Source organism: Aquarana catesbeiana, linkage group LG03 (assembly GCF_042186555.1).
Source record: "Aquarana catesbeiana isolate 2022-GZ linkage group LG03, ASM4218655v1, whole genome shotgun sequence".
NCBI lineage: Eukaryota > Metazoa > Chordata > Amphibia > Anura > Ranidae > Aquarana > Aquarana catesbeiana.
In genome coordinates, this window is record NC_133326.1 from 498,157,876 (window position 1) to 498,178,516 (window position 20,641).

The following is a 20,641-nucleotide window of genomic DNA, read 5'->3' on the forward strand; positions in this document are numbered from 1 at the left end:
ACCTGAAATAAAATAAAATATTAGGCTACAGTCATTTCTCTCCAGGAAGTCTTGGCTTTGCCTCCTGAAACAAGATGATTTGTTAACAACTCTCTGATCTAAAGATGGAAAGCTCATGAAAACGTAAAGGGTCAGTACAGCCAAAAGTGATGCTTCAGCTATGAGTAGATGCTGGAGAATTAAATCACCTGACAATTTCATACAGCTGAAGCTGGCCATACATGGTTAGATTTTCGCTCGAACTATCACAGAAAAAATATTTATCAGAACAATCTTTCTTGCCATCATTGAATCAACTAATTTGAAAGCCATTAAAAGTTAGGTAGAGATTTTGGACCATGTTTCATGTTATACTCATATTAGGCTGTAACTTGAAGTATAGTCAAATAAATAATTCCACAAACCTCCTTTTCCTTTTCCAAATCATGGAGTGCTTGTTCTGGATGAAACATCTCTTTCATATTTCTTTAAATTTACAGCAAAAAGACTGTGCACATCCTCACTGGTAATCCCTTTTCCTTCACCCCTTGTAGACCAGCTGCATCTCTCCAGTACAGGTCTGTACCTCCATATGGACCTGAGGCTGGCATAAACATTGATAGAGCATGTGCATTGCGATGCATTAATGCATCGTAATGCATCAATTGTGGGTGCAATGCTCTGAAGGCTTCAGTGCACAAAGTGGTCATGCCACACTGGTCATAAGATTATTGCTGCAGTATTTACATTTTTTTTTGTTTTTTGTTTTTGCAAATGGTGGACTTAGCCTTTAAAATTTCATCCAGACCTGTTAACTGAATGTAACCCCAGATGTGTTAAACAAGTTTCATTAAAATATGTGCAATTTTTTCACTAAGGAAAAACACATTCACAGAAATGAATTTGTAAGGAAAACATTTGATTTTACTCCTTGGAAATTTTGTCATTACTACAATTGTAATTGAACATTGATTTGACTCAACTAATCATTTGAAAATTGAATGAATGTTCCAAAAACAAACATTTTTGATCAAAATTCTACTGTTGTATATGCCAGCCTAACTTGCCAAAGTAATAGGACTTTTTAAGCTATAACTGCACAAGACTCAGAGCAGTACTAGGTTTATGGCAGGATCATCAGGTATTTAACATATAACCATATAACAGAGCACATGGTATAATTATTAGAACAAAAGAGAGTAAATAAGAGAAGTTTAATGCTAGGATTTGCATGCTATTTAACGTTAATAAAGTGAATTTCTGACTTTAGGATGATTGCCATATTTATTGAATTTATAGTACCACACTGAATGATATTCTCAGTGTCAGTTAAAATTAGAATTTTGGATATTGCCAATGTATCATAAAGGAAGATCAATACTGCACAGTGCACAGTTTTATATATGTACAGAAATGTGTAATGTTTTTATGTATAGGTTAATGTTACTTGCTTGGCATGGTAATAATAAACAAATCTATTTACATTTTTTTCTGTGAACTTTACTGTAATAAAATGTATTCTATTTCAGGGGCTTTTCTTATTCCATACTTCATCATGTTAGCTATCTGTGGAATTCCCCTCTTCTTTATGGAGCTGTCTCTGGGTCAGTTCTCTAGCCTGGGGCCCTTAGCAGTGTGGAAAATAAGTCCACTCTTTAAAGGTGAGTCAGACACCGAGATTATTAGAGATAAGGTAATATGTGCAGATACCACATTAAAGTGGAACTAGACTTACCTCAACACCAGAAATGTGACTTTAGTGAGCTTGCTTGTGGGTGCTGACATCTTCTACTAGTCTTCTTCTGGGTTTGGAATATTCAGCCATCTTTGGTGAGCCAAGCCAGGATGATGTAACTCTCATGCATGGGCATGGGTGTTCAATCATCCCGGCATTGAGGCGTGCCAAGAATGTACACCATGCATGGGCATGGGAGTTTAATCATCCCGGCATAGTAGTGTGCCAAGAATGTACACTGGGCTGGGCATGCACAGCTTAGGGTACATTTTAAAGAAGCATGCAATCAAGGAGGCAAAAAGATTTTACTAAAGAAGGGACATTTATTTTTAAGCCAAAGTTCCATTTTAATAACATATGATTTTCAGGTATACACAGATGTCAAAAATTAGTACTTATTTTATATACCTGGCTGAGATCTGCTTTGGCTACAGTAAACTAGCAATGTAAGCAAACTTTCATTTTGCTATTAATCACGTACAGAGACTGGATACAAAAACATTGTTCTTGTCATAGTTATTATACATATAGCTCATATATTTTTAATGTTGCTGTTGTTATTATAATTCTCCTTTAGAGAATTATTGTGGCCTTATGCACAGCTATTTATGATGACATGCGTACAAGCAATCTCAAACAAGCAATTGATCATCACTTAAATTATGAATCAATGTAATATACATGTTATTGTTTTGCACTTTACAATCAACTAAAAAAATATCAATCGAAAATAAAATCTATTGGTCATCAACCTAAATGATCTGTTTGTGACAATTGGTTTTCTGACAATCAGCACATGAATAGACTGGTGCAAGACAAACAGAATTGACTTGTCAGGCTCTAGTAGACTTCAACAAAACAGTGGCCATCTGCACACCGATGTGAGCCTGTAGATTAAGTCCCAAAAAGGATGAATAAAACGTGTTTAGAGAGTGCTAAAGCCAAAAATAGCCAGGTGACTGGTAGTCTTAGAAGAAGGACAGCAATATCAACCCCTAACTTTCTCTCAGTACAGTTTTTCCTTGACAGGCGGATTACAAAGGTATTACTTTGACAATGGTTTCCCTACAATCAGTTTACACATAAAGCATTATCTCTATTGTAGCAAATAAAAATGATACAAATCAGTCCCATTGTAACGTAATGATTACAGATCAGAATAGCTGTGTTCTACTTCATTTACTGTAACTCTGCCATGTTTTCCTTTGTCTTCTGTAGGTGTTGGGATGGGCATGCTTCTTATTGTGGCCCTAGTAGCCATCTACTACAACATGATAATTGCCTATGTGTTATTCTACCTCTTCGCCTCTCTGACCACCAGCTTACCCTGGAAGCATTGTGGCAACTGGTGGAACACTGAGCTCTGCCTGGACCACCATGTGATTCGGTCCAGCAACTCTGCACTACCAATAAACATCAGCAGCACTGTTAGCCCCAGCGAGGAGTACTGGAGGTGAGTGTTGGTCACCTACCCTGTCTTGTGTTACCTGTATGGCTATCAAGGACATAAATTACAGTGTATCTAGGCCTAAAAACAAAAATGGAATATATATCACTTTACCAGTCCTTAGAAGTGGTGGCTGAATTTGTTTTCATTTTTCAAACTAAGAACATTATCAGTAAGTACAGAAATTACCTGTGTGAACTGAAAAGAGGGTTTTTTTTGTAAACTACTAGTCCCATGACTCCACCATGCAGTGACAGCTCATGCACTGTGGGCGCACAGGCGCCGCCCCCCAACCATGCGCCCGGCCCCTTTCAGGACGCTGGACGCATGGATTCCTATGGCGGGGGTGGTATTTTTTGAAGCACTTGATTAGAGCCAGAGGCTCTAACAGGCTTCAAAATAGGGTGGGTTCGGGGTGCAGAGATTGCACCCAATTGTGTAACCATAGCGAATTAATTTTCGCTATTTTCACACTAATCTTCCTCCTGGCCAATCAGGAGGCAGGACGTCAGATCTGCTTTCTGATTGGCCAAAGCGCCAGGCCACCCTATTGGATGCCTGGAGCTTAGGAAGAAGAGCGAGGAGACTCAAGCTGGAGCGGAGGTCGCTGCCGCTCTGAGAGGTAAATCCCCTCGGCTGCATCCCCCAACACCCCCGCGCACGGAGGGGGGTGCCAGAGCCGCGATCCACACGGGGGGTGTGCCAGAGCCACGATCCACGCATGGGGGATGCAGCCGGAGCCGCAAACCCCGCGAGTGGGGGGGAAATTGGTGGACAAAGTGGCTGCATTTGATGGGCACAGTTGGCTGCATTTGATGGGCACAAGTGGCTGCATTTGATGGGCACAATGGCTGCATTTGATGGGCACAGGTGGCTGCAGTTGATGGGCAGAAGTGGCTGAATTTGATGGGCACAGGTGGCTAAATTTGATGGGCACAAGTGGCTGCATTTGATGGGCACAGTGGCTGCATTTGATGGGCACAATGGCTGCATTTGATGGGCAAGTGGCTGCGCTTGATGAGCAAGTGGCTGCATTTGATGGGCAAGTGGCTGCATATGATGGGCACAGTGGCTCCATTTGATGGGCAAGTGGCTGCATTTGATGGGCACAATGGCTGCATTTGATGGGCACAAGTGGCTGCATTTGATGGGCACAACTGGCTGCATTTGATGGGCAAGTGGCTGCGTATGATGGGCACACAATGGGCACACAATGGATGTGTTTGATGGGCACAAGTGTCTGCGTTTGATGGGCACAAGTGGCTGCATTTGATGGGCACAATGGCTCCATTTGATGGGCACAAGTGGCTGCATTTGATGGGCAAGTGGCTGTGTTTGATGGGCACAATGGCTGCATTTGATGGGCACAATGGATGCGTTTGATGGGCACAATGGCTGTGTTTGATGGGCGCAAATGGCTGCATTTAATGGGCACAAGTGGCTGCATTTGATGAGCACAACTGGCTGCATTTGACGGGCAAGTGGCTGCGCATGATGGGCACACAATGGGCACACAATGGATGTGTTTGATGGGCACAAGTGGCTGCATTTGATGGGCACAAGTGGCTGCATTTGATTGGCACAGTGGCTGCATTTGATGGGCATAAGTGGCTGCATTTGATGGGCACAACTGGCTGCATTTGATGGGCAAGTGGCTGCGCATAATGGGCACACAATGGATGTGTTTCATGGGCACAAGTGGCTGCATTTGATGGGCACAGTGGCTGCATTTGATGGGCATAAGTGGCTGCATTTGATGGGCACAACTGGCTGCATTTGATGGACAAGTGGCTGCGTATGATGGGCACACAATGGGCACACAATGGATGTGTTTGATGGGCACAAGTGGCTGCATTTGATGGGCACAAGTGGCTGCATTTGATGGGCACAGTGGCTGCATTTGATGGGCATAAGTGGCTGCATTTGATGGGCAAGTGGCTGTGTTTGATGGGCACAATGGCTGCATTTGATGGGCACAATGGATGCGTTTGATGGGCACAATGGCTGTATTTGATGGGCACAAATGTCTGCATTTAATGGGCACAAGTGGCTGCATTTGATGGGCACAACTGGCTGCATTTGGTGAGCAAGTGGCTGCGCATGATGGGCACACAATGGGCACACAATGGATGTGTTTGATGGGCACAAGTGGCTGCATTTGATGGGCACAAGTGGCTGCATTTGATGGGCAAGTGGCTGTGTTTGATGGGCACAATGGCTGCATTTGATGGGCACAATGGATGCGTTTGATGGGCACAATGGCTGTGTTTGATGGGCACAAATGGCTGCATTTAATGGGCACAGTGGCTGCTTTTTATGGGCAAAAGTGGCTGCATTTGATGGGCAAGTGGCTGCGTATGATGGGCGCAGTGGTTGCGTTTGATGGGCACTAGCATCTGCGTTTGATGGGCACCAGCTGCTGCGTTTGATGGGCACAATGGATGTGTTTGATGGGCACAAGTGGCTGCGTTTGATGGGCACAAGTGGCTGCGTTTGATGGGCACAATGGCTGCATATGATGGGCACAGAGACTGCATATGATGGGCACAATGGCTGCATTTGATGGGCACAGTGAGGCTGCAATTGATAGGGGGGTGTCAGTATTTTTCAGTTTGTTTGTGCCCCCCCCAAAAATTTTGAGCACCATGCAATGAAGATGGGCAAAGGTGGAAGGTAGAAATGTTTGCAGTCCAGCCTGGTGACAACCCAGGCTGCCCTTATAGATACAGTGGAGTGAGTGAGCATAACCAAAAAAAGACAGGATTTTTGTTATCTGCAGGTGAAAATAAAATCCTTTGTAGTGTAAAAGTCCTGAACCTTATGGAGATATGTTATAACGTGATGGGCTGTTTTCAGTCCTTGGAGGCTGCTCACCAGCCACCGTGGAGTCCTTAAAAATGCCTCACCAGCTTTTATAGTCCTTTGACAGAATTTATTTTGCACCAGTTAATGCATTTGCAGGGTTCAGCACTCCCCTTCATCAGAGCTAAAAACACAGATCATGCAGTTGCCTGGATTGTAAAAACTAGGAGAAAATAAAGGAAAACAGGCTAAAAAAATAAATATTTCAGCCACCATATCTAAGGACCGGTAAGCTACAAGTTATGTTTTTTGGTTTAGATACGTTTTAACGAATCAGAAGAGATAATTTTTAACTCGGGTTAAAGGAAAATACTTACATTTACAAATTACAATCAATAATATCTAATTATCCATTTGTATTGTGATTCCTTTGGTCAATGCTTCCACTGAAGTCGCTACGTTCTTCACATCCAAGGGAGTTCTGGAATTGGGGATCCAGGACAGATTCGATGGAACCTGTGTCTATGTCTTCTCCTAGCCTGGACTATTGTCTATCTATGCATTCTAAAGGGAGTGAAGTCTTCTGGCAAGGTACAAATCATCCAAGTAGTAGAATATTATTTAAAGAATATATTTAAATGTGGTATCTGTACGGGGTGTTATTGGTTAGTTTTTTCTTCACAAAAATTATTAATGCAGCTTTGTAATCATCATTATTACATCAGTAAATGTATTTGTTTAAATGAAAACAGTCTAGGTATCTGAATTCGACTTAGCCACTTGCAGCCCACTGAACAGTCTGTATAGCAGAGCCCAGAGAACAGGAGGGAGAATCGGCGCACGGAAGTAAGCAGGTGTGCTAGCAAGGAGCATGCTCATAGGACAAAACAGTAGACTGACAAAGAGATAAGTTCATTAGTCTGCCCCTTCTCAGGGTGGGGGAGGGACAAGATCTATAAGATTTCTTGAACTGCAGCAGAGAAAAATCGGATCTGAGCAGAATGGAGGGTGGGGCAAAGTAAGGATAAGTATTTGCTGCTGGGTGTTAAAGCAAACCTGTTGTTTTTCCCAGAAAGTGGGCATAGTTACAGGGTGGTTTAATAGCGACATGTCTGCAGGGAATTAACTGTTTCCGCCCGGCCACTATACATAAATGTCCGCACCCTTACGTCCTCCTGCTTGCGCACCTTTTTTGCTCCTTCTATCATATTAGTAATAGTAATCAGGGGCTATCATTCATGAAGCCTTTGTTTACTACTGGGGTCACTGTAAATGTTCCCTGTATCATATGATCACTGTGACCAATCACAGCGATAACGGTAGTAAACAATGAATGCGGCCAAGCAGTCAAAAATGATTGCTTATACAGTCATCATAACTAAAAGCAATCACACTGTAAAACAAAAAAAGGCTCGCCCCCTCCAGGAGCAGTATAGTGTCACTGTGGTAACACTGCACTACTCTGATAGTACAGTATATTAAAAAAAAGTTTTTTGTTTTTTTTTACATACTGTCCTTAGAGCAAGTGCAGCATCATTATGGCTCCTTTCCCCGCTGCTAGGCCAGTTAGAGAGCACAGCGCACTTTGCGCAGGCGCAGTAGGAAACCAACAAGGCTTCACTGATGGTTTCCCTTACTGGCTATGGCAGCGGAAGCACCCGAGAGCCGATGGAAACACCAGCTGGGGTGCCGACATCGCTGGATTCCAGGACAGGTAAGTGTTCTATTTTTAAAAGTCAGCAGCTGCAGTATGTATTTTTTTGTGTGGGGACGCATCTCTGTTTTAAGGTAAAAAATCTTTAGGCTATAGAACCACTTTAACACTACCTTGGGATGTTTACTCTCTAAAATGTAGTCAATTTGTGGGCGTTTCCACTGCACTGTTGCTTCAGGGCCTTCAAAAATGTGATTTGTAGTCTGGAAATTAGATGCATAATTTATGCCCATAGAAAGCCTGAAGGTGCTCCTTGGATGCTGGGCCTCTCTATGCGGTTGACTGTGAAAAAGTCACATTCATGTGGTATTCCCATACTTGGAAGGAGTAAGAGAATGTGTTTTGGGGTGTAATTCTAAGTATGCCTATGGTTTTTGTTAGAAATATCTTATTACTGAAAAATTTATGTGAAAAAGTTTTCATTTGCTTTCCACATTTCCAAAAACTTGTGACCATGCCTCTTAGAAAGTACCTTGGAATGTATACTTTCTTAAATGTGGTAATTTTGTGGGTGTTTTAACTGTCCTGGTGCTCCAGAGCCTCCAAAAACATGATAGATAGTAAGGAAATTAGACGTGTAATTTATGCTCCTTGAAAATCTAAGGGTGCTCCCTAGATTTTGGGCCCCTCTATGTGGTTAGGCTGTGAAAAAGTCTCATATATGTTATATTCCCATACTCAGGAGGTGTAGCAGAATGTGTTTAGGGGTGTAAGTGTAAGTATATCTTTGCTGTGTGTGCGAGAAATAACTTGTTAAAATTACAACTTTGTGAAAAGAAAAACACATTTTAATTAATGTCTTAATTTTCAAAAAAATTGTGACAAAAAATTACAACATCAAAAAACTCATAATGCCTCTTACTAAAATACCTTGGACTATCTACTTTCCAAAAATAGTAATTTTTGGGGTATTTGTACTATGCTGGAATTTCAGGGCTTGAAGAAATCAGCTGTCAGTACAGTCAGTACATTAGGATTAATCAGTTTTCAAATATACAGTCAGGTCCATAAATATTGAGACATCAACACAATTCTAATCTTTTTAGCTCTATATACCACCACAATGGATTTGAAATGAAACTAACAAGATGTGCTTTAACTGCAGACTTTCAGCTTTAATTTGAGGGTATTTATATCCAAATCAGATGAACGATGTAGGAATTACAACAGTTTGTATATGTGCCTCCCACTTTTTAAGGGACCAAAAGTAATGGGACAGATTAACAATCATCCATCAAACTTTCACTTTTAATACTTGGTTGCAAATCCTTTGCAGTCAATTACAACCTGAAGTCTGGAAAGCATAGACATCACCAGACGCTGGGTTTCATCCCTGGTGATGCTCTTGTTCTTGGGGCTTTTTCCCATCAGTTTGTCTTCAGCAAGTGAAATGCATGCTCAATCGGATTCAGGTCAGGTGACTGACTTGGCCATTGCATAACATTCCACTTCTTTCCATTAAAAAACTCTTTGGTTGCTTTTGCAGTATGCTTCGGGTCATTGTCCATCTGCACTGTGAAGTGCCGTTTAATGAGTTCTGAAGCATTTTGCTGAGTATGAGCAGATAATATTGCCCGAAACACTTCAGAATTCATCCTGCTGCTTTTGTCAGCAGTCACATCATCAATAAATACAAAAGAACCAGTTCCATTGGCAGCCATACGTGCCCACGCCTTGACTCTGCCACCACCACGCTTCAGTGATGAGGTGGTATGCTTTGGATCATGAGCAGTTGCTTTCCTTCTTCATACTCTTCTCTTCCCATCACTCCTTCAAGTATACCCCTAGGTGAATGGGGCTGCACTGCAACCACCCTGCAATTGTGTGCATTGCATGCAGTTGCAGCATAGTGATGATGCATTTAGGGGTTAAAACAGGCGGTCAGGAGGCAACATATTGCCTCTTTACCGGCTGTCAAATGCCTCTGAAAAGCGATCTGAGCATGGATCGCTTTTCAGAGGAACATAATTTTTTTTGCTGGTACTATGAACAAGCAAGAAAAAAAAATCGTTTCTGATTGTACACATATAGGGGGTCAGGATTAAACATGCATACATAAAAATGTGCATACATACTTGTAAACACACACACACACACATACACATATATAAACACACACACATAATACATATATATATATATATATATATATATATATATATATATATATATATATATATATATATATATATATATATATATATATATATATATGCACATATGCACACACATATAAACACATGCACACACACCTACATACATACATACATGTACATGCACACACATACATGCACACATGCACACATACATACATCCATGCACATGCATGCATGCACACACATACATGCACATACACACATACATGCACATGCACACACATATATGCACATACACATACATACATACAGATAGCTTTTTAAAAAAAAGCATTGCTTTTAAAAACCTTACCTTTTCCTGCCGGGTACTGCACTGTAGGGGGAGACAAATAGCACAGCACACACTGTGCTTTCACTTTAGGTCAAATCAGTGTGACGAGCTCCCTGCAGTTCAGATTACAGTTCAGATCGGGGAGCTCGGTCCCAGCCGCCCTTGCCGCTCTTCCTATCGAGGTATACAGGGTGCCTTCAAAGGCCCCCTGCAGCATAAGGTCTGGTCGCCATGGTGACCTCAGCGACCCCTATACTTCCGCCACTGCCTTAATGCAACCTATGCATTGAGATAAAAAAACTTCTTGCAGTGACCGGCCACCCAACCCTTTTACTTATCTGAGCCCTTTCATTTACTCGGCGGAGACGCGTTCTCCCTCTCTGGGCGGGGTCCCCCCCAATGATCCGGCATTCGTGTCTATGGACGCAAATGCTGGACCCCCCGGGAGAGCGCTTCTCCTAGGGCAGGGATATGCAATTAGGGAACCTCCAGCTGTTGCAAAACTACAAGTCCCATCATGCCTCTGTCTCTGGATGTCATGCTTGTGGCTGTCAGAATCTTGCTATGCCTCATGGGATTTGTAGTTCTGCAACAGCTGGAAGTCCGCTAATTGCATATCCCTGTCCTAGGGGGTTATCTGATAAGAGGAGAAGCGCAAGAGAGGCCGAGGGACCCCAGAAGTCGAGGATCGGGGCCACTCTGTACAAAATGAGCTGCACAGTGGAGGTAAGTATGACATGTTTGTTGTTTTTTTAAAAAAAGATGAAGCCTTACAATCACTTTAAGGTAAAATTGGCTGAAATGTGGTAAAGAAACAGTACAGGCAGGTGTTTTACAACAACAATTTGTTAAAAAAAAGATGATACAGTAAGTAGTGTAAAATTTGCCAGCAGTTGTAAATTTTAAAATAGCAAGGCAAGGCCTAAATTTACTAGAGACGATTGGGGTTTATTTACTAAGGACAAATAGACTGTTTACTTTGCAAGGGAATTACTGTATCTCCAGAGCTTAGTGAATGAGGTGACATTCTGATGACTTTATCTAATTGTATGCAAGCAAAAATGCTTTGCACGTGGTTGGGTATTTTTTGCCAAGTGAAATTTCACCACATTCGCTAAGCTCTGGGGGAAATCGCTTGCACATTGCAACTGCACTTGCAAAGTAAGCAGTCTACTTGCCTTTAGTAAATCAATCACAAAGAGTACATGCAGGGACTTTACTACAAGAATTAAGATACGTCAGAAGATGCAGCTGTGTAAACTGGCCAGCAGCAAGGCAAATTTAATCAGCAATAATAGGTACTTAGAAAGAAAAAGTACAGACAGTTTTTTTACTACAAGAATTAGGAAACCATAGATGATACAGTAGTGTAAAATTGGGCAGCAACGTGACAATTTTAATAGGTAAGAGTAAGCCCAAATTTACAAGAGTCAAAGAGCACAGTCTGGGGTTTCACTTCAAAATGTAGGATACTGCAGAGGAATCAGCAGTGTAAAATTTGCCAGCAGCAGGACAGTTTTAATCAGGGGAAATAGGCCTATGCCTAGGCCTAGCTGTATGTTTAACTATTTTATGTCCTTGCACATTTTATTTCAAATGATGCAGTACCATGCTGTAAACAAAAGGCAGATCCAAGAACAGAAGATCAGTAACAAATGAATGTTGCACTTTAAGCACTCCAAACCTAACAATATTTAAAAAAAAAACACAAAAAAACACAAATATACCCCCAAAATAAATGAAAATCTCAAAATACCACCACTTAAACAAAAGCTCATTGCCCTCCAATCAGCCACAGACTAGAATTAAAGATAAATACACCCCAATAAAAAGAATAACATATAAAAAAGGAAGCAAATGGGGTGATTGCTCAAAGAGCTAGTAGTCAGAATTAAAGTACAGTTTCCTAAATGACCTGAATCTCTCAGCTTTTACTGTCAGCTTTCACTACAACAGCTTCCAATTCACTGACACTATGGCTGTTCTGTGCCCCTCATTTATTGCTGTATAATGTAGGGGCTGGCTTAACCAAAAACCTTCTCACTGGCCGTGACCCATGATAAATGCTTTGTGACCCCCGCTCAGGCTATCGTGGTCTGATGAATTGGATGCTGCTGACTAGAGAGGGTGCAGGCTGGGGAAAGGCTTGTCCAGACTCAAAGTACACTGTAGAAGTAGGAAAAGATAGCCCGGCCGCCTCACACCTCGCCTGGCCACAGTGGTTAGCAGGTAAAAGCAGCCTTAGCGCGATTCACCCAAGCCATGCCCCCAACATGTTTTGCCCCGCCCATGTCTGCATTGGGTCCTGCATAACCTTTTAATCCATATCCATGTATTGGAACTTACAAAGGGCAAACCTCCCACTAAGGCTCTATTCACACTAATGCATTTTTGATGCATTTTGCATTTTACAGAAATGCATGGGAATTTTTTTAACATGGGTTCCTATGGAACATGTTCACATTAATGAATTTTTGTGCCGCTGTGTTTTTGGAAAGGGTCAGGGACTTTTTTTCATGCAAAATGCAGCGTTTTGCATATAATAGAATTCAATGGACCCACATCCAAAAGCCAAGTACTGCGTTTTTACCGGTTTTTGCCGCGTTTTTTGCCACGTTTTGCGTTTTTTTTCTTTCTTTTTTTTTTTACACTGTATACAGTATAAAAAACACTGTAAAAAAAAACAAACAAAAAAAAAAACGCAAAAACGCGGCAAAAACACAGCAAAATTGCGGCGAAACCGCATGTTCAAAAATGCAGCAAGCACCGCAAAAAGCACTGCAGAAACGCTCAAAAGCAACATGCATAGATGTGAATCGAGCCTGAGGCTTGATTCACACCTAGGCATTTTTAGTGCTTTTTGCATTTTGCAGATTTGCTATACAGAACGTGTTCCATAGGTAACCATGTTAAATGGGCTGTAGTGCAAATCTGCAAAATGCAAAAAGCACTAAAAATGCATAGGTGTGAAACCAGCCTAAGGCTCGATTCACACATATGCATGTTGCTTTTGAGCGTTTTTGGAGTTTTTTTTTGTCATGCTTGCCACGTTTTTGAGCAGCGTTTTTGTAGCGTTTTTACAGCGTTTATGCCGCGTTTTTGTGGCGTTTTGCGTTTTTTTTTTTTTTTTACAGTTTTTTTTTTGACTGTATACAGTCTAAAAAAAAAAAAAAAAAAAAAACGCTGTAAAAACGCTGCAAAAACGGTGCACTTGCGTTTTTGATGCTGGTCCATTGAATTCTATTACATGCAAAACGCTGCATTTTGCATGAAAAAAAGTCCCTGACCCTTTCCAAAAATGCAAAGGTACAAAAAGGCATTGATGTGAACATGTTCCATAGGAACCCATGTTAAAAAATTCCCATGCATTTCTGCAAAATGCAAAATGCATCAAAAAACGCGCTAGTGTGAATGGAGCCTAAGACATATAACTAAGTTTGAATTGTTATGTTTTTGAAGTGACTGTTTCTGGATTAAGGCCTGATTCACACCTATGCAGGTTGCAGCTTGCATATTGCAGGTGCATTTTGCATTTTTCAATACATGCTTTTCATCTGTTAATGTCTATGGAACCAAAAACCAGAAAAAGTCCCTGGCCCTTCCCATAAAATGCACAGATGTGAACTACATTCATAGGAAACCATGTTAAATGGACTGTAGTGTGAAAATGCGTTACAAAATGGTTAGGTGTGAACCAGGCCAAAAAAAGTGTTTTGTTTTTTTATAGGGATTCCTATAGATATGTAGGATACCTGGTCCCCCACTGCTCACTATGGTTCCATCCAGCTTCCTCTATGTCACCTATGTGTGATGTAGGAGCTAGTGGACGAAACCACACTATCCCAAGAGCGACTGGGCATCTCACACTTGGAAGCGCTTTGGATGCACAGTTTTTTCAGCCAACTTATCTCTTCAAAAGAGAGAAGATTAGTGTGTGGGCGACGGGATATGTATTAGTCATTTTCCTAATCTAGCAACAGAATTTCTTTTTATGCACAACTCCAAATGTTTTATGGCTACACGAATCTCTGTTGTTTGGATACCAGTAGAGCAATCTCATACGTTACCTCATACGTTATACGTTAGTATGAATATCTTTTACACTACTAGTTTTATATACAGTGGGGACGGAAAGTATTCAGACCCCCTCAAATTTTTCACTCTTTGTTATATTGCAGCCATTTGCTAAAATCATTTAAGTTCATTTTTTTTTCCTCATTAATGTACACACAGCACCCCATATTGACAGAAAAACACAGAATTGTTGACATTTTTGCAGTTTTATTAAAAAAGAAAAATTGAAATATCACATGGTCCTAAGTATTCAGACCCTTTGCTCAGTATTTAGTAGAAGCACCCTTTTGATCTAATACAGCCATGAGTCTTTTTGGGAAAGATGCAACAAGTTTTTCACACCTGGATTTGGGGATCCTCTGCCATTCCTCCTTGCAGATCCTCTCCAGTTCTGTCAGGTTCGATGGTAAACGTTGGTGGACAGACATTTTTAGGTCTTTCCAGAGATGCTCAATTGGGTTTAAGTCAGGGCTCTGGCTGGGCCATTTAAGAACAATCATGGAGTTGTTGTGAAGCCACTCCTTCGTTATTTTAGCTGTGTGCTTAGGGTCATTGTCCTGTTGTAAGGTAAACCTTTGGCCCAGTCTGAGGTACTGAGCACTCTGGAGAAGGTTTTTGTCCAGGATATCCCTGTACTTGGCCGCATTTATCCTTCCCTCGATCGCAACCAGTCGTCCTGTCCCTGCAGCTGAAAAACACCCCCACAGCATGATGCCGCCACCACCATGCTTCACTGTTGGGACTGTATTGGACAGGTGATGAGCAGTGCCTGGTTTTCTCCACACATACCGCTTAGAATTAGGGCCAAAAAGTTCTATCTCATCAGACCAGAGAATCTTATTTCTCACCATCTTGGAGTCCTTCGGGTGTTTTTTAGCAAACTCCATGCAGGCTTTCATGTGTCTTGCACTAAGGAGAGGCTTCCGTCGGGCCACTCTGTCATAAAGCCCCGACTGGTGGAGGGCTGCAGTGATGGTTGACTTTCTACGACTTTCTCCCATCTCCCGACTGCATCTCTGGAGCTCAGCCACAGTGATCTTTGGGTTCTTCTTTACCTCTCTCACCAAGGCTCTTCTCCCCCGATAGCTCAGTTTGGTCAGACAGCCAGCTCTAGGAAGGGTTCTGGTAGTCCCAAACTTCTTCCATGTAAGGATTATGGAGGCCACTGTGCTCTTAGGAACCTAAAGTGCAGGAGAATTTTTTTTTTGTAACCTTGGCCAGATCTGTGCCTTGCCACAATTCTGTCTCTGAGCTCTTCAGGCAGTTCCTTTGACCTCATGATTCTTATTTGCTCTGACATGCACTGTGAGCTGTAAGGTCTTATATAGACAGGTGTGTGGCTTTCCTAATCAAGTCCAATCAGTATAATCAAACACAGCTGGACTCAAATGAAGGTGTAGAACCATCTCAAGGATAATCAGAAGAAATGGACAGCACCTGCGTTAAATATAAAAAGGGTCTGAATACTTAGGACCATGTGATATTTCAGTTTTTCTTTTTTAATAAATCTACAAAAATGTCAACAATTCTGTGTTTTTCTGTCAATATGGGGTGCTGTGTGTACATTACTATGGAAAAAAATGAACTTAAATGATTTTAGCAAATGGCTGCAATATAACAAAGAGTGAAAAATTTCAGAGGGTCTGAATACTTTCCGTCCCCACTGTTATATATATATATAACGTAATTTGTGCTAAAACTGACCCTTCTATGACACCCAGTATTGGGGTTATAATCTTAGGCTAACAGAACATAACTCTGAAGAGAGTTATAATATTAAATAATTATGTTTAATGTTGATAGTAGACACAGTGAGTACACAAGTAAGTAAAGTTTCACTGCTTTCTTCAGAATGTACTGTATTTTACACCATATGAAATGTTAATGAGGTATTTATGTATATATGTAGTTCATCTGTAAATGGGTTAAGTTAACACTTTTTCTTTGTGCATTTAGGTAGTGTATTTCACAGCAACTTTCCCTTACGTAATACTCATTATGCTGCTAATTCGAGGTGTTACATTGGAAGGAGCCTGGATCGGGATTAAGTTCTACCTGACACCGCAGTTTGATCATTTACTGTCATCGAAGGTAAATGACAGACAGTTCCAGGCATGTTAATTTAGAAAGACAGTACAAAGAGTAAAGATGATGTGCATTTTGTATGTACGGTAACTTGAAGGATCAATTAATCTGTAAACTGTAGTCAGGTCAGGTCTCTGATTTGCTGGATGCCATTGTACACATACCCCACCTTCATTATTGCTATCTCAAAAGAATTAATCCATTCACATCATTATTATAGATCTTACGAATAACATTGTAACCATTAACACTTCTCAACCATCTCTATTCAGGACAAAGTGTCAGTGTCTCCTGATAGCTCATCTTTCCAGCAAATTATACTCACAGATCCACATTCCCTTGCTGCCTCCATACTGCTTTGAAAGCCTTGAATCTATAGCAGTAAGGGATTGAGGATTCCATGTATTGGGTAGCATCCATCCTCCATGTACAGTGTGCAGTCTTGAGTGTCCAATCACAAGGGGGTATTGACATCACCCACCCAGGTAAGTTCTGATACCGTCAAACACAACTACTCAAACAGGATTTGGCGCCAGTTGGGGACAGGAATAGGATAACAAAATGTCCACAGCTGCTGGGAAAAAAAGCCTTCAGAGATGGGTAAAAGACATGCAATCCACAAGTAGATCCCCAGAAAAATGCTTAGGGCTGATGGTGAACCTGGAACTGGCTCTTGAAGTGTACACTGTCATTAATGTGAATCCACCAAGAATTATTCATGAATCACAATAACGTTTATTAAAAAGCTTAAAATCTTAAAAAGTCCTACAACAGAACAATATATCCATAAGCAACATTCTTGAATATGAAGGCAACGATAAGAGCAAGCTCCTATGTATGTGTAGCGCTACCCCTGTATGAGCCGCTGGTGAATATGGGTATCTCCCACCCTGCACAACCAGGCACATGAATTTTCCACTCAAACTGGAGACAAGAAGCAGTCCTTGCAGCTTTGTTTTTTTTTCATTATTTAGGGGGATTAAACTTGGGTAGGGTAAGGGTTCTTATTGGATGCCCACTTGATCAGTAGAGAAGTCTTCAGGGACATAAACTATATACATCCAGTATATACACTTCTCCTCTTCTACCTCCGGCACAGGCTTTCTTGTAGAACTACACCTCCCAGGACCAGCTAGCACTGACAGTTTGATCCAATACAATCTCAGTTAGATTCAAGTAAATGCCCTTGCAGGCAGGGACTGTGGGCCCCTTTAGTAGTGTAGCAAAAAGAGAGGTCTTTGGTGCTAGCTGACCTATTTCTGTGGCTCCCAGTACCAACTCTTCAGGCACTGAATCCCTCCTGGCTACTTCTCCACAGTCCTCCCAGACTGACTCTGCATCCACCGCAGACTGTTTCCATCCAGTCCCTTCAGGCATGCCTCTCAGTCATCTGACTGCAACACTCACTAGCCCTCTTGGCTGTCTTTCTCCCTGGATATTTGCCCGGCAGTATTCTCCCACTGTCCCCTCCTTGCTCCCGTGCCTCCTGGTTAGGATCCCTCCATGTGTCATGAGAAGGGGTCCTTTCCACACCCAAGTCCAGACCTGAGTTCACCCCTCGAAGACTGGGGGGCTACTCTCTCTTGTCAAAGATTTTATTGGTTTTAACATGAGATATAGATACATACAGGAATGAGGGAAACCATCTCAAAATGCACATACACTGTAGCAGGTGGGCAACCAATCAAAACAATATCAAGAATCCAGGTAAACAAAGAAAAACAAAGATGGATGCTGGGTAGGATCGGCAGCTAATTAACGTAATATAAATGTAGCACAGCCCCCTTGGGGACTGCTTGGATTTACCTGCTCATCTGCATCGCCATGACCCTGTGAACATTCCAACCCACCTGACACTCTGTCTGCCTTCTGTGGGACAAAGATCTTATCCTGATGCCACAGGAACCCCTCCTGATTTCTTAGAGAAGATGCCTCTGGTTCTGTGCATTGGACAGAGACTTGTTCAATTGATGACCTTGAGTCATATTGGATTAACAAAAAATTCTGGTTGGACAAGATTGTGTCAGGTATTATTTCTTCTGGGGTGTCAGGAAACATTCGTGACAGGGCATAGGCTTTCCCATTCCTTGACACTGGCCGGTAGGTAAGATGAAGGTTGATTCTAGAGAAAAACAATGCCCATCGAGCCTGTCTGGGTTTTAAGCGTTTGGCTGTTCTAAGGTACTCCAGATTCTTGTGGTCAGTGAAAATCACAATGGGGTGTGCGGCACCCTCCAGGAGGTATCTCCATTCTTTCAGAACTATCTTTATGGTCAAGAGCCCCCTGTTCCCCACGTCATAGTTCCTTTCTGGCTGACTCATCTTACGTGATGAAAAGGCTACACTATGAAGTAATGCCTTAGATCTCTGGCACTGTGAGAGAATTGTCCCTGTGGCTACTTCTGAGGCATCAACCTCCAAAACGTAAGGTAGAGCGGGGTTAGGGTGCTGAAGAACTGGAGCTGAAATGAACAAAGATTTCAGTTTGTCGAAGGCTGCCTGGGCCTTAGAAGACCATGGGAACCAGGTATGCTGGTGGGTTACTTAAGTAATGGGTGAAATGATAGCAGAAAAGTTCTTTATGAATCTTCTGTAAAAGTTTGCAAAGCCTACAGACCTTTCGATCCCTTTTTTATCTACTGGAGCTGGCCATTCCAGGATAGCTTTTACTTTTTGTGGATCCATGGCAATTCCCTCTGTAGAAAAGATGAGCCCCAATAACTGGATTGACATCATTTTTAAAGTCGCACTTCTCAGCTTTTACATATAGTCCATGCTTTTGCAAGGTAGACAGTACTTTTCCCACATGTGATCTGTGGAGCTCCAGAGTAACAAAGAAAATGAGAATGTCGTCAAGTTAGACAATGATAAAGTTATCCAGGAATTCTCGAAAAATTTCATTTAGCAGATGCTGGAATGTGGCTGACGCATTACAGAGCCCGAATGGCATCACCAAGTGATCGAAGTGCCCGAACCATGTTCTAAATGCCGTTTTCCACTCGTCACCTTTACGAATGCGGATCAGATTATAGGCACCTCATAGATCTAACTTAGTGAAGATTCGGGCATTACAGGACCTTTGAAAGTGTTCTGGAATAAGAGGGAGCGGGTAACGTTTATTAATTAATGTTTATTAATGGTGATTTTGTTAAGCTCCCTGTAATCAACACATAGTCTTATCTTTCTTTTCCACAAAGAAGATACCAGCGCCAGCAGGAGAAGAAGGCGAATGAACCCCTTTTCTAAGTTCTCATTAAGGTATAGCCGTAATGTCTCAAGCTCCTTTTCAGAGAGAGGGAATATGTGGCCAAAGGGTATCTCGGAACCTAGGAGTAGTTCAATTGGACAATTATATGGCCAGTGGTGAGGAAGGACATTGGCATTTTTCTTTTCGAAGACATCCAAGAACTCTCGGTATACAGATGGCACATTCTGGTGACCATTGGGTATTGGTTGGACAGCCAAGCAACTAGCAGAATCCCTGTGCATGGGAGTGAAGCAATGCTGTCAGCAGTAGGAAGAAGGAAACAAGACTTCCAGTTAATTTGCATATTGTGCGCCTGAAGCCATGGAATTCCTAAGATGACCGGGAACAGGTTCAGTTAAGGTAAGGAGAGGTGCAGGCTCTTGGGTAACAGGCCCATAACTGGGCATGGAGCCATCAGCTAGGTGAACTGTCAGATGTTGCTTGGGAATGCCCAGTTTTGCTGCCAAGGCAAAGTCCAGAAAACAGCTACAGGCCCCAGAGTCAATTATTGACAGAAGCCGAACTTCCTCTTCCTGCAATGAGACAGGAAGCACAAGGTGAGATGGGGAAGATCCTGCCACCTGTAAATATACTGGAATACGTGAAGAAGACTTACTGGGTTTTATGGGGCAATTACTTAAGAAATGTCCAGCTCCCCCATAGTAAAGGCAAAGGTTAGCTTGCCGATGACGGAGTCTCTCTTAAGGAGTCAGAGCTGAGCGGACTAAGCCAATCTGCATGGGCTCAACTTCAGACGTCGATGAGATGTTAGGCACGGCTGCTGGAGAAGCAGAAACCTTGGGCAACATCCAGGTGGGTCTGAAGGCTTGGGCTCTTTCGGAACGTCGCTACCGTAGGCGTCTATCAAGTTGAATAGCAAGCTGAAAGAGCCCTTCCAGATTTGTGCAGCAGATAGTGGTCTCTCTCCCACCTTCTGTCTGAACGAGATCATTCCCTGTCACTGGGGTGGCAGCACTCACCATCCGAGGCTTCAGGCTAATCGGGTGACCGGTAACGTTCCTCACACTGACAGGGATTACCCCCACTTATCAATGGAGCCCTAGTGGGTATGATCTCCGGTACCAGTTCTATTCCAACATCCTCCTCTGCTGAATCAGCTTCCACCACTAC

At 42.2% G+C, this 20,641-nt stretch overlaps 1 protein-coding gene across 1 annotated transcript in view; it reads left to right on the forward strand.

Annotated features, from left to right (window-relative positions):
• SLC6A7 (solute carrier family 6 member 7) overlaps positions 1–20,641 on the forward strand; it is a 237,857-nt gene that overhangs the window by 88,715 nt on the left and 128,501 nt on the right. The window contains exons 3-6 of the mRNA XM_073621084.1: positions 1,509–1,640; positions 2,933–3,167; positions 6,416–6,554; positions 16,135–16,269. Of these exons, the coding sequence (XP_073477185.1) occupies positions 1,509–1,640; positions 2,933–3,167; positions 6,416–6,554; positions 16,135–16,269 (641 nt within the window). The remainder of the gene's footprint in view (positions 1–1,508; positions 1,641–2,932; positions 3,168–6,415; positions 6,555–16,134; positions 16,270–20,641) is intronic.